Below are 13,651 nucleotides of genomic sequence, written 5' to 3'. Positions count from 1 at the left end.
TCCTTCTCTGCTCACGTCTGGCTAATAGTCTGCTCTAATATTTCCCTCCTCAAGGAGTCTGCGCCCTTCAGATATTTTTAAGGGTCAGAGGGTCCATGATCTGTCTTCTGGAGCTGCCTCAAGCTGAGCAGGGGCATTGTGCCTGCCTGCAGGGCCCAGATCACCTTGCCCTCTGTCAGAGATGAGGTCTCGGGGTTGCGGACAGTGGCAGAGACAGAGAGTGGGGAGTAGACAGAGGCTGCAGCCCTGTCCTGCAGATGTTGGTGGTCCCCATTGTCATGAAGGATGAGTTGAAATCCCTGGTGTATCGTCATCTGTAGGTGACACTGTTGTAACCTGAAGAAACAAACTTAACAAGCAGGTTAAAAAGGGACAGGGGCAAAAATCAGCAAACCCATTATTGTGATCAGAGGTCCAAGCAGGGGCAGGAACCAGGTTGTGTTTGATAACAGCCCTCTGACTACAGGCCACATGGGGTTGGCACTGGGGTTACCCTTCCTGAAAGTGCGAAGCCTTTGGGCCTGTTCCTATGTCTTTTGGGCACCTTCTTTCACCTGGCCACTGGTGTTGATGTCAGTGCAGCACAATTTACTGATTACTGCACAGACCCTCCTTGTTCAGCTGGGAGACAGTCCAGGGCTATCTGTTCTCCATCACTACATCTGCTATGGAATTAAGGGATCCCCCGTGATCCTGGCCAGAGTAGACAGAATATCTGACAAGTTACAGAGTGTTGTCTCAAGGTAGGTAACCCGCCCCCCACGCCCCCATGAAATCGCCTGTTGGATTTGTCCCCAATAAATTAGTTACTTACTGAGCTCAGTAGTTCTGGTGTCCACCAAATTACCTGAAGGAACAAAGGGCCTACCTACCACCAGTCATTTCAAAGGGGCTGAGCCTTAGCCCTTTTTGGGTGCTGCCCTGATTCTCAGGAGGGCTGTGGGTGAAAGCTTTCTCCATGGTTCCACTGTCTCTTGACAAATTTTAGCCAGGGTTCTTTTTAAAGTCTTATTTGCCTTTTCTACCTTCCCTGACGACTGAGGCTTCCGGGCAGTGTGGAGGTGGGAGCAAGTGCCCAGGGCTGGAGAGACTCGTTGGGTGACACGAGCCACAAAAGAGGGACTGTGGCCATTCTGTAAAGACCGTGGAGTCTCAACTGAGGAATTATTTCCCTAAGTGATGCCTTTATTACCTTCTGGGCTCCCTCGGTCTTAGCTGGAAAGGCTTCTACCCATCTGGTAGAAATCAGGGGACACCAATGGCTGACTGGAGGCCCTCACAAAATATGAGGCAGCCTGAGGCCACTGGGTCCAACTGCGTGGAGAGATATGCCATCAGCCATGGGACTGGTCCCACCTTTGGGGCAAGAATTCCCAGGGCCAATCCCTGTTTTTCTGGGGAAAACAGAGTAAAGAGCTTGTTTAGATCTGGAATCTCTAGGGCTGGGGCACTAGTCAGGGCCATTAAAAACATTCCTTTTTTTTTTTTTGTGGTACAAGTCACATAATACAGAACATACTATTGTAACCATATTTAATCTCTGTACAGCTCAGTGGCACTAAGTACATTCACATTCTCTCCATTATCCAACTCCCAAATTCATCTCTCTAAATGGAAACTCAGTCTCCATTAAACACCAACTCCCTATTCCCCTTGCCCACCCCCTCCACCCCCTGGCATCTACCTTTCTGACTTTATGAATTTGACTTATTTTAGGTATCTCATGTAAATGGAATCAAACAGCATTTGTCTGCACCTAAAGTATATTGGTGCATATTAAAAAACAGAGACATTACTTTGCCAACAAAGGTCCATCTAGTCAAACTATGGTTTTTCCAGTAGTGATGTACGGATATGAGAGTTGGACTATAAAGAAAGCTGAGTGCCAAAGAATTGATGCTTTTGAACTGTGGTGTTGGAGAAGACTCTTGAGAGTCCCTTGAATTGCAAGGAGATCCAACTAGTTAATCCTAAAGGAAATCAGTCCTGAATATTCATTGGAAGGACTGATGCTGAAGCTGAAGCTCCAATACTTTGGTCACCTGATGCAAAGAACTGACTCATTGGAAAAGACCCTGATGCTGGGAAAGACTGAAGGAGGAAGGGGAAGGGGACGACAGAGGATGAGATGGTTGGATGGCATCACCAGCTCAATGGAGATGAGTTTGAGTAAGCTCTGGGAGCTGGTGATGGACAGGAAAGCCTGGCGTGCTGCAGTCTATAGGGTCACAGTGTCGGACATGACTGAGTGACTGAACTGAAAGTATATTGGAGTGCATTTTTAAGGTTAACTAATCTGATCAAATGCTCCTGTAAACTGACCATCCAGTCTACAGGTTCTGTGTCTAGTCCCTTCAAATCTTCATATAAAGGCTTAAGTGAAGTTGCTCAGTCATGTGCAACTCTTTGTGATCACATGGACTGTAGCCTACCAGGCTCCTCTGTCCATGGAATTTTCCAGGCAAGAGTAATGGAGTGGGTTGCCATTTCCTTCTCCAGAGGATCTTCCCACTCATGAACCCAGGTCTCCCGCATTGCAGGCAGACGTTTTATCGTCTGAGCCACCAGGGAAGCTCCTAAAGATAGTGAAAGTCACTCAGTCATGTCTGACTCTTTGCAACCCCATGGACTATACAGTCCATGGAATTCTCCAGGCCAGAATATTGGAGTGGGTAGCCTTTCCCTTCTCCAGGGGATCTTCCCAACCCAGGGTTTAAATCCAGGTCTCTTGCATTGCGGGCAGACTGTTTACCAGCTGAGCCACAAAGGAAGCCCAGGAATACTGGAGTGGGTAGCCTATCCCTTCTCCAGCAGATCTTCCTGACCCAGGAATCAAACCGGGGTCTCCAGCATTGCAAAGTGTGAGACAAAACCTAGGGACCCAAATCCTTCAAAATCCAGCCACTTCTAAGAAGGTTCTGAGCTGTCTCTTTGAACACGGTGGTTGTAGGTGGAGGACTGCTGTTAAAGGTGCAGTCTCCTGTGCTTAGAACACGTCCCAGGAAGGTGACGCTCTGGGAGGAACTCTGGGCCTTCTATGGGGATATCCTCTGGAGCCAGGAAACTGAGGATCTGTGCCGTGGTTTGGTCTGAGGCTTCCTTCAAGGGATTGCAAATAAGGAGGCCATCTATATACTGTAATAATGCCCCATCTCTAATTTAAATGCCTTCAGTTTCTTCACTAGGGCACTGCCAAGTAGGTGTCAGCTGTTCCGGAGTCCCAGGGGAAAGACAGTTCAGGTATACTGTCGGGTCACATTGGTGTCTGGATTGGTCCATTCAAAGGAAGAGAGGTACTGGGAATCAGACTGAACAGGTATAGAGAAGGAGGCATCTTTAAGATCAAGGACTATAAACCAGGCCGTGTCCTCCGGGATCTGAGAAAAGATGGAGTATAGACTGGGATGATTAGATGGAGAGGAATCACAACTTCACTAATGAGCTGAAGACCTGACACCATTCCATGTGCCCCATTTCATCTGAGGCCAGGCAGGGCTGCAGTATCACAAGGAGACTGGCATAATACCAAATGCCATATTTGATGAATTTTGAGACCAGGGTTTGAGGCCCTGTTGAGTCTCTGGTTTTATGAGGAACTGACACCTAGAAGGCAAGAAGATACTAGCTTCCTTAACAGTGATTTTTAATGGAGTGGCAAATTTTGCCCATCCTGGGATTCTTTGATCTGAGTTCTGTGGATCTGTAAGTTTTCCAATTTCTGGGGAAAATATGGGCTGGACTATCTGAGTCTTGTATAACACATAGTTCAGCCAAAAATGAGCCTTGATTTTCATTTTCAAGGAGAGCAAACGTTGCCCCCAAGGCTGACAGAAAGTCTCTCCCCAATAATGGGCTCGGGCACTCGGGCATGACGAGACTTGTGAGTTCCGAGGGTCTTTCCCCAGGTACAAGCTAGAGGGGTGGTCAAACGTTTTCATTTTGGCCTTCCTTCTACCCCAACAATAGAGCAGGTTTCGGGGACAAGACGCCCAGCATGAGAAGTGAGGACAGAGTAAGTGGCTTCTGCGTCCACTGGAAACTGGACAAGATTACTTGCCTGTCAGTGGTCCACCACGTCCCTCCCACGTGACGGCGGCTGTATTCTGAGGGGCCCTGGGAAGTCCTGGGTCTCATCAGTCGACCATGGCCATGACTGGCGTGGGGGAGTTCCTCGCTCCCTTCAGAGCTGAGGGCTTTCTCTTGTCCAATGGCCCATCTTCCTACAGAGTGAGCCTTGAGGTAGAGGCCAGGACCTATTTCCTGGGTATTCCCTGCTCCAGTGTTTGGGGTTCCCACTGCTAAACCAGGCTCCTTTACCTGGCGGGGGTCTTCTGGGAGCCCCTCTCTGTTGACCAGGAGGTGGGTTAAGTCCTGCCATGATGGCTGCTGGAAGTCTGGCCCTTCTTAAGTCATGCTGCTTCTTCCTTTCTTCCTCAGCCTGGACTTTTATTGTTAAAGACACTGGAGGCCGCATCAACAAAAAGGTTGAGAGGGGTTTGGGACCCCAGGGCAAGCTTTTGAAGTTTCCAACGGATGTCGGGGACCAACTGGTAAATGAAGTAGGTTGCAAGCACAACACATCCCTTGAAAGTGTGGTCCATGTTCGTATACTTCCTGAGGCATCTACCAACCGAGCGGGAAACAGTTTGTTTTGACCTTGGGTGATCTCTTTAACCCTACCACAGCTGACAGGTTTAACTGTGCACCATCTTGTCCCTTCAACGAGGCTAAGGGTCGTGCATGCTCTTCTAGGGACACCGGGTTGGCCTGGTTCATAGTCCCACTTGGGATCAATCAGTGGCACTGCCGTCATGCCCACAGGGTAGTAACTGGGTTGGATGATGTATAATTCATCAGCAAATGCTTGAGGCTGTACCCAGATAGGGGTCTTTTCCTCAGGGGCGCAGCAGTGGGAAATGACAACATTCGGGGTCCTTTCAAGTAAGGCCCAAGGAAAGAGTTGGCCCCCAGAATCCTTCAGTGGACCGGCCAGGGGCCCCTGAGGAGCAGCCTAAGTGAGGGTGGCACTGGCTGAGGTCAGACAAAGGAAAGGGGGTATGGACTCTGGTATTTCCCTGAGGTCTTCCTACTGCTTCTCAGGGGGTGGGGGGTGAGGGGGCAAGGGCACTCTGCTGCACTTCCTGCACGGGAGAATAAAAAGAATTATATGGTGCTGGAGGGGTGAAGATGTTGAAAGAGTATCAGGGCTTAGGTTCTTCTGTCCAAGACTTATTTTCCTCCAGAGATGCTACCAGAGAGGGTTTTTGTATAATCTGAACCAGTCCCAACTGACAAGCTTCCCCAACACAGGACATGCATAGCTCTGGATTCTCTCTTAGGGTCATAAAGGACTGAACGTAAGGAAACTCTATCCATTTTCCCTGCCTTTCACAAAACCTAATTGTAGGATGGTATTATAGTTGAGGCTCCATTTTCTGGCCAGGCTTCGTTGTCCTCAAGTTTACACTGGGGCCCGGCTGTATTACAAAAGAAGATGAGCTTTTCCTGTATTAAAAACTTGTCCCTGTGACTGAGAGTGCACCCCAGGGGTGAATCCTTGGGGATGGAGAGGAGGCTTCCCATGAACCTTCAGGGAGAGGGCTCCTGTAAAAGAGAGGAGCACTACCATTGGGGGGCCCTTGTAGGGGTTCCCTCTGTCAGGACTGGCTACAGGCACCTAGTCCTGCCAACTTTGGCCAATGTGGAGGTAGCGGCCACATGGCAACCCTGCCAGTCTCAGAGTCCCGTGACCTGTGTCCTACCGCGTCCTCACACCTCATAACTGCTCTCATAATGGTGGGCCTCTCTCTCCAAGCTTCACGGGTACCCTTCTTGGACAAACCACTTGAGGAGTTTCTCAACTCCTCTGAAGTGAGCCAGGCATGTGCTTCCTCCAGGTATCGGTGCCTTTGTGGCTGAAACATAAGCCACTTCCCTCCTCAGAACAACCCCAACTCCTCTGCCTCTCCCTGGGATCGGCTGTGACCTTTCCTTCTATGGGCTTCCCTGGTGGCTCAGCTGGTAAAGAATCCGCCCGCAATGCGGGAGACCTGGGTTCAATCCCTGGGTTGGGAAGATCCCCTGGAGAAGGGAAAGGCTACCCACTCCAGTATTCTGGCCTGGAGAATTCCCTGGACTATATAGTCATTGGGGTTGCAAAGAGTCAGACACAACTGAGCAACTTTCACTTCACTTTCACTTTCCTTGTATAGATATTGCCTTGCTTGTGGCACACTCAGCCAACCAAGTAATCAGAGGAACCCAGGTCTAACCATCCATACGGGCCACATGCTGGAAGGCACTAGAGCTGCTATTGGTTTGGTGTGTCCCCATGGTTGAGGGGGGCTTTGCCTTCCTTGAGGCAATACTCTGTAACCTGTCAGATATTCTATCCACTCTGACCAGGATCACGGGGGATCCCTTTATTTCCTAGCAGATGTAGTGATGGAGAACAGACTGCACCTGGACTATCTCCCAGCTGAACAGGGAGGGTCTATGTAGTAATCAATCAGTTGTGCTGCACCGACATCAACACCACTGGCCAGGCGGAAGAAGGTACCCAGAGCACATACGAATAGGCCCCAAAGCTGCACACTTTCAGGAGGGTAACCCCAGTGCCACCCCCTTCTGGCCTGCAGTCAGAGGGGTGTTATCAAACATAACCCGGTTCCTGCCTCTGCTTGGACCTCTGATCGCAACCATACTTTTACTGATTTTTGGCCCTGTCCCTTTTAACCTGCTTGTTAAGTTTGTTTCTTCAGGTTACAACAGAGTCACCTACAGATGACGATACACGAGGAATTTCAACCCATGGCAACCCACTCCAGTATTCTTGCCTGGAAAATCCCACGGATGGAGGAACCTGGTACGCTACAGTCCATGAGGTCGCAAAGAGTCGGACACGACTGAGCGACTTCACTTTCTTTTCTTTTCATGACAATGGGGACCACCAACATCCGCGGGACAGGGCCGCAGCCTCTGCCTACTCCCCACTCTCTATCTCTGCCACTGTCAATGACCCTGAGACCTCATCTCTGACAGAGGGCAAGGTGATCTGGGCCCCGCAGGCAGGCACAATGCCCCTGCTCAGCTTGAGGCAGCTCCAGAAGACAGATCATGGACCCTCTGACCTTTAAAAGATTTGAAGGGTGCAGACTCCTTGAGGAGAATGTTAGAGCAGGCCGTTAGCCAGACATGAGCAAAGGAGGAGGCATGGGTCAGGTGACCACATACGTCTTACAATGACAGGGGTCCAAGGGGCAAACAGAAAAGTGGGAACCTCTGGGCTGACAGGAGATCACAAGTCTTGTGATGACAAGGGACCTAGCAGCAAACAAAGAAATGTGGGAACCTCTGGTCCGAATGTAACCTTTTGCTCACTATGCCCACATTACAACAGAACTAGCATTGCACCAGTGCAGTACCCACCATGCACCCGTGCCATGACAGATCCGAGCAAGACCAAATGAGGGCAGAAACTCTTCCTCATCTCTGGAAGGTGGAGCTGGGGCGAAAACCAGGAAATCACTCCCTCAACCCCTCCCCCCGGATGAATATTCCACCCAATCCTTCACACCCCATATAACCAGCTTGCCAAAAGGACCTCACTGCTGCTCCTCTGAGCCTGCCCACGCTCCCTCCTGAAAGTGTACTGTCACTCAATAAACCCTCTGCTTACTTGGCCTCCGAGTCTCATCTGTGAATTCTTTGTGCAACAAAAAAAGAACCTACCCTCCAGCAACCGCATCAAACGCTAAATCCTTCAAGGGTAGGTTTAGATCTCTATGTTACTAAAGAAGACAGATATCTGAGAGAAAGAAATATGCCTTGCTTTTGGAAGAAGAAAAATAAGAAAGAAACAAATATGCCTGTTACCTTAGTTAGAGCAAGACTGCTATATTTATGTCCCCTGGTACAGCTGTCAGAGCACCGCTGAACTGGAAGAAATGTGGGTCTGTCCCAGATCTAAAGATAACTTTAGATCTTACACCAACTGCTTCCTCCAGTGAGGAAAAGATGAACCTCCCTGGACAATTGGCTAAAAAAGGTCACCAACTAACAATGATGCACTTTAAATTTTATGCCCTTTCCTAAAAGTCAAAGTAATGAATATTTTTAGAACCATCACCACCTTCAAATAGTACACAAATGAAAAAAAAAAAAATCCTGAGAATGTTGGCCACCGAGAAGGCAGGGAAGAAGGAAAGTTCTTTAGCATCCACGTTACATTCATTCACAAGGTACTCATTACTTTGCCTGCTGGAGAAGGATGGCATCACGGACAAGCTGGTGCATGTGTTTATTTCCCTGTGTCTGAGCAGCACTTACTAGTCTGCAATCAGGCCCGGACTTAGGGATGCTACTCTTTGCTCTCGGATGTGCTCTGTGAATGGCTTCTCTACTCCCTGTACCCAAGAGTCCACGGTGCAGAGGAGCTGTGGGTGGCAATTTGAGAACATCTGGCAGAGGAAAGGTTTTTCAATGATTCACAAAGATTACACACAAACTACATTGATCATTTCGAGTATACACAGTAAAGTGTGGTCATCCTTGCTCAAAGAATTCTGTGTTGCAAAAATCATGCTCTATGGACCTCTGTGCCCATGACAATTATATTTGGCAAAGTGAGTTTTAGTTATAGAGTATTCCTAATGATTAATAAAGTTAATTATAGGATCTAACTCATGCAAGAAGACTTAATTTTAATTATGATTCTCTAATATGTCAATGCAGATATTGAGCTAGAACCAACTCTTCCTTGATTTTCGTAGCACCTTATTTATGATTCACCTAAAATCCACGAAAATAAAAATACTGATGGAGAGCAGTATAATCTTTATTCTACATAAGGTGGATTAAGATGCTTTAACATATACTAGAGTAAACTAAATGTACGTGGCAAAAGTATACTATTTTTCCAGGTGCTCCAAAGATATCTTAGTCACAGTTTCTTACCTTTGATGGAGGGTTTCGCACTGAAGCTGGAGGTTCTGGAAGCCTGAGGAGTGAAAAATAAAAATCAGAGTCATGGTTTTTCATAGACAAGCAAACAGAATGACTGGGCCAACTTAAGACTTAGTAAGTCCTGATTTCATCTAATAGTTTCACCTCCATATATCTTACTGTTCGATAACCTCAGTATAAAGAGTGAAATTTTTCTAAGTGAAAAAATGTTCATTTAATTCTCTGTCCTGGAATTCTGAGCTAAAACACAAAATTAGAAGTCATTGGTTGCAATGGAATTGCTTTCCTTTAGTCTCTATAAATATGTATTTTGGTATGTATTTTTTCCCCATAAATGATGAATCTAGCACATATTTAAAAGTGAAAATTATTCTGTTGACAAAAATGTCACAGGAACTTTACTTTTCTAGTAAAGAAAAGTTTAACTGACACATCCTTCTCTCAAGTCTTTAACTGAAACTTAAAAATTTCAGCAGAAAAGAATCTAAAAAAATAATGGAATACAAAGATATAAAGTCTCTAACAAGATAAGCAGGTACAAAGAAACTCAGGAAAATAATAAACAGAAGGGTACCTTTATCAATTCAGAGCGACATACTATATTATACTACAGAAACCAGTTTCTACTAATTGTTCTTTAAGTAGGACCAAAAATGCAATTTGCTAAAAATGCAACTATAGCTATTAAAAAGTCATTTTATTTCCATGTATCAGAGGAGAAAATTATTCTAAGAATCAGGAAGAGCTATTAGATCATCACACATATGAAATAATAAAAATACCCAGTGAACAGCTAATGATTATAATAATAAAATAATAAAAATGGTATACAACCTTTTAATGTAACTTTCAAAAATATTTTACTCTGTCATCTACTGTTTCTATCCCATGAACCAAATTAGTTAGGTCTGGCTGCAGATAAAATTTTAACACAATTTATCCTCTAACATTGTAACAACTCATAATTCTAATCGTAACACTCAGGGGTTCTTGTAACCAGTATCCATTAAATTAATTTGTTCCAATAAAAAAATTATCCATTAAAAATCACCTCCAAACCATACAGTCTGTGGCGCAACTCAACAATAACCTCTTATCAGAAGAAGTGATGTGACAAGCCATACTTGCTTGTGTGCTCAGCCGTGTCTGACTCTTTGTGACCCCATGGACTGTAGCCCACCAGGCTCCTCTGTCCATGGGATTCTCCAGGCAACAATACTGGAGTGCGCTGCCATTTCCTTCTCCAGGGGATCTTCCCAGGGATGGAACCCACGTCTCCTGTGGCTCCTGCATTGGCAGGCAGATTCTTTACCACTTGAGTCACTTGGGAAACCTTATATAAGCCATAATGAAACCCTATTTCTAGGAAACCAAGCACAATTATCACTAAAGATGGACCATACTTACTTTAAATATTTAGATAAGTCATCACTTAATTGTTTAGGGATGTAATCAGATATCAGACCATGGGCATAACGAACATAATCCTCTGAAAGAAACAAAATGGAGAAAAAAGTTTAGTAACAATTATGGTTGCTCCATCAAGTTCTGGCACTATTTGGCTTTGGAGAGTCACTTAAGTTTTTGTGTGTGTGTGTGAAATGGGGATGCTTATATCTATCTGTCAGAGTGGTGTGGGGATATGATGGATAAGATGATATATAGGATGACATTGAAGATACGATGAGATAATAAAGTACAATACCATAGATGCCCACTAAATAACAGATAAAAATTCAGGGTTCTTCTCTTAGTTGAGGCCCTTGAATACAAATAAAGTTCAAAAATCAGATGTAACAATATGAAATATTCATCTTTTCTAGGTTGGTTTAAATATCCAGTTCAGTTTAGTCGCTCAAGTTGTGTCCGACTCTTTGTGACCCCATGAATCGCAGCATGCCAGGCCTCCCTGTTCATCACCAACTCCCAAAGTTTACCCAAACTCATGTCCATCAAGTCAGTGATGCCATCCAGCCATCTCATCATGCTCTGACGTCCCCTTCTCCTCTTGCCCCCAATCCTTCCCAGCATTGGGGTCTTTTCCAATGAGTCAACTCTTCGCATGAAGAGTTTCAATATAAAATAAATCTAGTTACTGAACAGTAATGAGTATATTCATTTAAGAGAAATAACATAAAATGTGTCTCTATTAAGCACCTGCCTTATAAGAGTCGTGAATGTTACATATAAACCCAAACTAATGGGATGAAGTTGCTCAGTCGTGTCCAAATCTCTGCAACCCCAGGGACTGTAGCCCACCAGGCTCCTCCATCCAGGGATTTTCCAGGCAAGAGTACTGGAGTGGGTTGCCATTTCTTTCTCCAGGGGATCTTCCCAACCCAGGGATCGAACCCAGATCTCCCACAGTGCAGGAAGATGCTGTGCCATCTAAGCCACCAAGGAATCCCAAACTAATAAAATGCCTTAAAAATGTAAAAAACAAAACTCAGCAGAGTGTATAATCATGACTTCTACAGCATCTGGATTTTCAGTACTAAAATGAAGCTCTAGGTATCAGTTGAGTACAGTTACAAAAGAGAAAAATCTGTTTTAAAGTCCTCTTCCTCAATTCAGTATTTTTTTGTAGAATGCTAGGGTATAATCCAACTCAATAGATGGGATAATCATAAGGGGATATAAACTACCAAAAGCACTATCCCAGGCTTGCTGCTGGGATATTCATTTCCATCTTTTTTCCTTTTCTACATTTGACATAAGGATAACAATCTGCCTCAGTATTATCGACAGTTAGCAAGGGACTGCTGCCTGGATGACCTGATCTCAAAGTCTTTAGTAAGAGACTTTCACTGCCAACACTGAGAACTGAAAGTTATCACTGGACCCTTCTTTTTTTTTTTTAATTAATTAATTTTTTTATTGAAGGATAATTGCTTTACAGACTTTTGCTGTTTTCTGTCAAACCTCAACATGAATCAGCCATAGGTATACATATATCCCCTTCCTTTTGAACCTCCTTCCCATCTCCCTCCCCACCCCACCCCTCTAGGTTGATAGAGCCCCTGTTTGAGTTTCCTGAGCCATACACAAATAAGAAAGCCAATATATCTGTTTGCTTCCTCTGGCAGCATATCAAGCTAAAGGTCTAAAAAAGGCAAGAATGTAAAGATTATAAGGTTTATTTTATGGCTGGAACCCTAAATGGCAATATAGCGAAGCCCAGACTCTTAGATTTAGATATTGGTTTGGTAAAAACACCAGACTCAGAGTAGAAGACCTGGTCTGCTAGCTAGGATGGGTGACCCTGAGTAAGTCATCTACTTCTAGGAGACCACAGTTTTTCATTTTTAAAATGAGAAGTCCTGTCTAAATAACCGCTAACATCTCTTCTCCTGCTTTACTGAAAATCTATGGTTTTATCCATCCATCCATCATCCATGGATCTATCCGTCTATCCGGCCAGCCAGCCATTTGACTCAGTCTCTCTCTCCTCTGTTTGCCTATCAGAGACACCGACAGCTAGTTAATTCAGACGTCAAGGGCAGTCCACCACTCCCAGAACAGCGGGAGCCAGCCATCATCTGTGTGTGCAAGGTACTGTGAGGTGGATTTCTGCACATCAAAGACTGCCTGAATCATAAGCCAATCCCCAACAGGCTGCTGTTCCTTGGTTGTTTTGTTTTTTAAATGACGAAACTCAGATGTTTTGGAATTGTATATTTAGAACAGGGGAATACTGAATTAGAGTTTAAAGTCAGGATAATTACTGTCCTACCATTTCAGAAAGTAAATTGTATTAGATAGCTGTTGTTATTCAGCTATACATATAAAGGTAAGAGGACACTACAATGAGAAAGGCAAAAGAATGTATCTTCAAGAATAAATTGTCAAGTGAATAAATTTTCATCTAAATTTGGACTCTGAGGGAGAAGGTGAGGGTGGGACATTCTGGGACAATAGCATTGAAACATGTATATTATCATATGTGAAAGAGAACACCATTTCAGGTTCAATGCATGAGACAAATGCTCAGGGCTGGGGCAATGGGATGACCCAGAGGGATGGGATGGGGAGGGAGGTGGGAGGGGGTTCAGGATGGGGAACACATGTAAACCCATGGCTGATCCATGTCAATGTATGGCAAAAACCACTACAATATTGTAAAGTAATTAGCCCCCAACTAAAATAAATAAATTTATTAAAAAAAAAAATAGAGACCTACAGTAGGACTTATGCTTCTGGAGAGTAAGATGCAAACAGATACAGCTCTGGTGCCCCCTAAGAACAGTACAACAAAAAGGTTACAAGTGTGGGCTTAAGTGCCAGGCAAGCTCCATTAGTAGTTCAGCTCTGCCATTTACTAGCTGTGCGACTCTGCACACAGCCTCGAAACTTGCTGTAAAATGAAACTTGGAGGGGGGCTCAGATGAGCTAGTGTGTGCACACTGGCAACTTAGTAAAAGGTGTGGCACACAACACACCCTCAATAAATGATAACAACGGTTGCTATTACTATTAGTGCAAGATATAGATTTTGTGAATGAATGACGTAAGTATCAATTAGTGATAGACGTGATCTACAGCAGAAGTACTACTTGGTTTTGAAATAAATTGCACACTGCCATGAGATCTATGAGAACACATTAGCAAGAATGTGAAGTTTCTGAGACATTAAGGTTGTAAAATCCTAAGATGGGCATTTATACTTTGGCAACTTACTCCAGGCAAA

The 13,651-nt window shown here is 44.9% G+C and overlaps 1 protein-coding gene across 11 annotated transcripts in view; it reads right to left on the bottom strand.

Annotated features, from left to right (window-relative positions):
* The window catches only part of RNASEH2B (ribonuclease H2 subunit B), a 79,294-nt gene that overhangs the window by 22,477 nt on the left and 43,166 nt on the right, over positions 1-13,651 (bottom strand). For all 11 annotated transcript variants that reach the window (XR_014070583.1, XR_014070584.1, XM_081547588.1 and 8 more), the window contains exons 8-9: positions 10,372-10,453; positions 8,956-8,998 (exon numbers count right to left, since the gene is read on the bottom strand). Coding sequence is in view for 9 of the 11 variants with exons in the window: in XM_081547588.1 (XP_081403714.1) it covers positions 8,956-8,998; positions 10,372-10,453 (125 nt within the window). In the remaining 2 variants the exon portion in view is untranslated. The remainder of the gene's footprint in view (positions 1-8,955; positions 8,999-10,371; positions 10,454-13,651) is intronic.

The sequence above is a fragment of the Giraffa tippelskirchi genome, chromosome 12, assembly GCF_054371585.1.
Source record: "Giraffa tippelskirchi isolate mGirTip1 chromosome 12, T2T-mGirTip1v1.2.pri, whole genome shotgun sequence".
NCBI lineage: Eukaryota > Metazoa > Chordata > Mammalia > Artiodactyla > Giraffidae > Giraffa > Giraffa tippelskirchi.
This window is presented reverse-complemented; position numbering and strand designations above follow the sequence as displayed.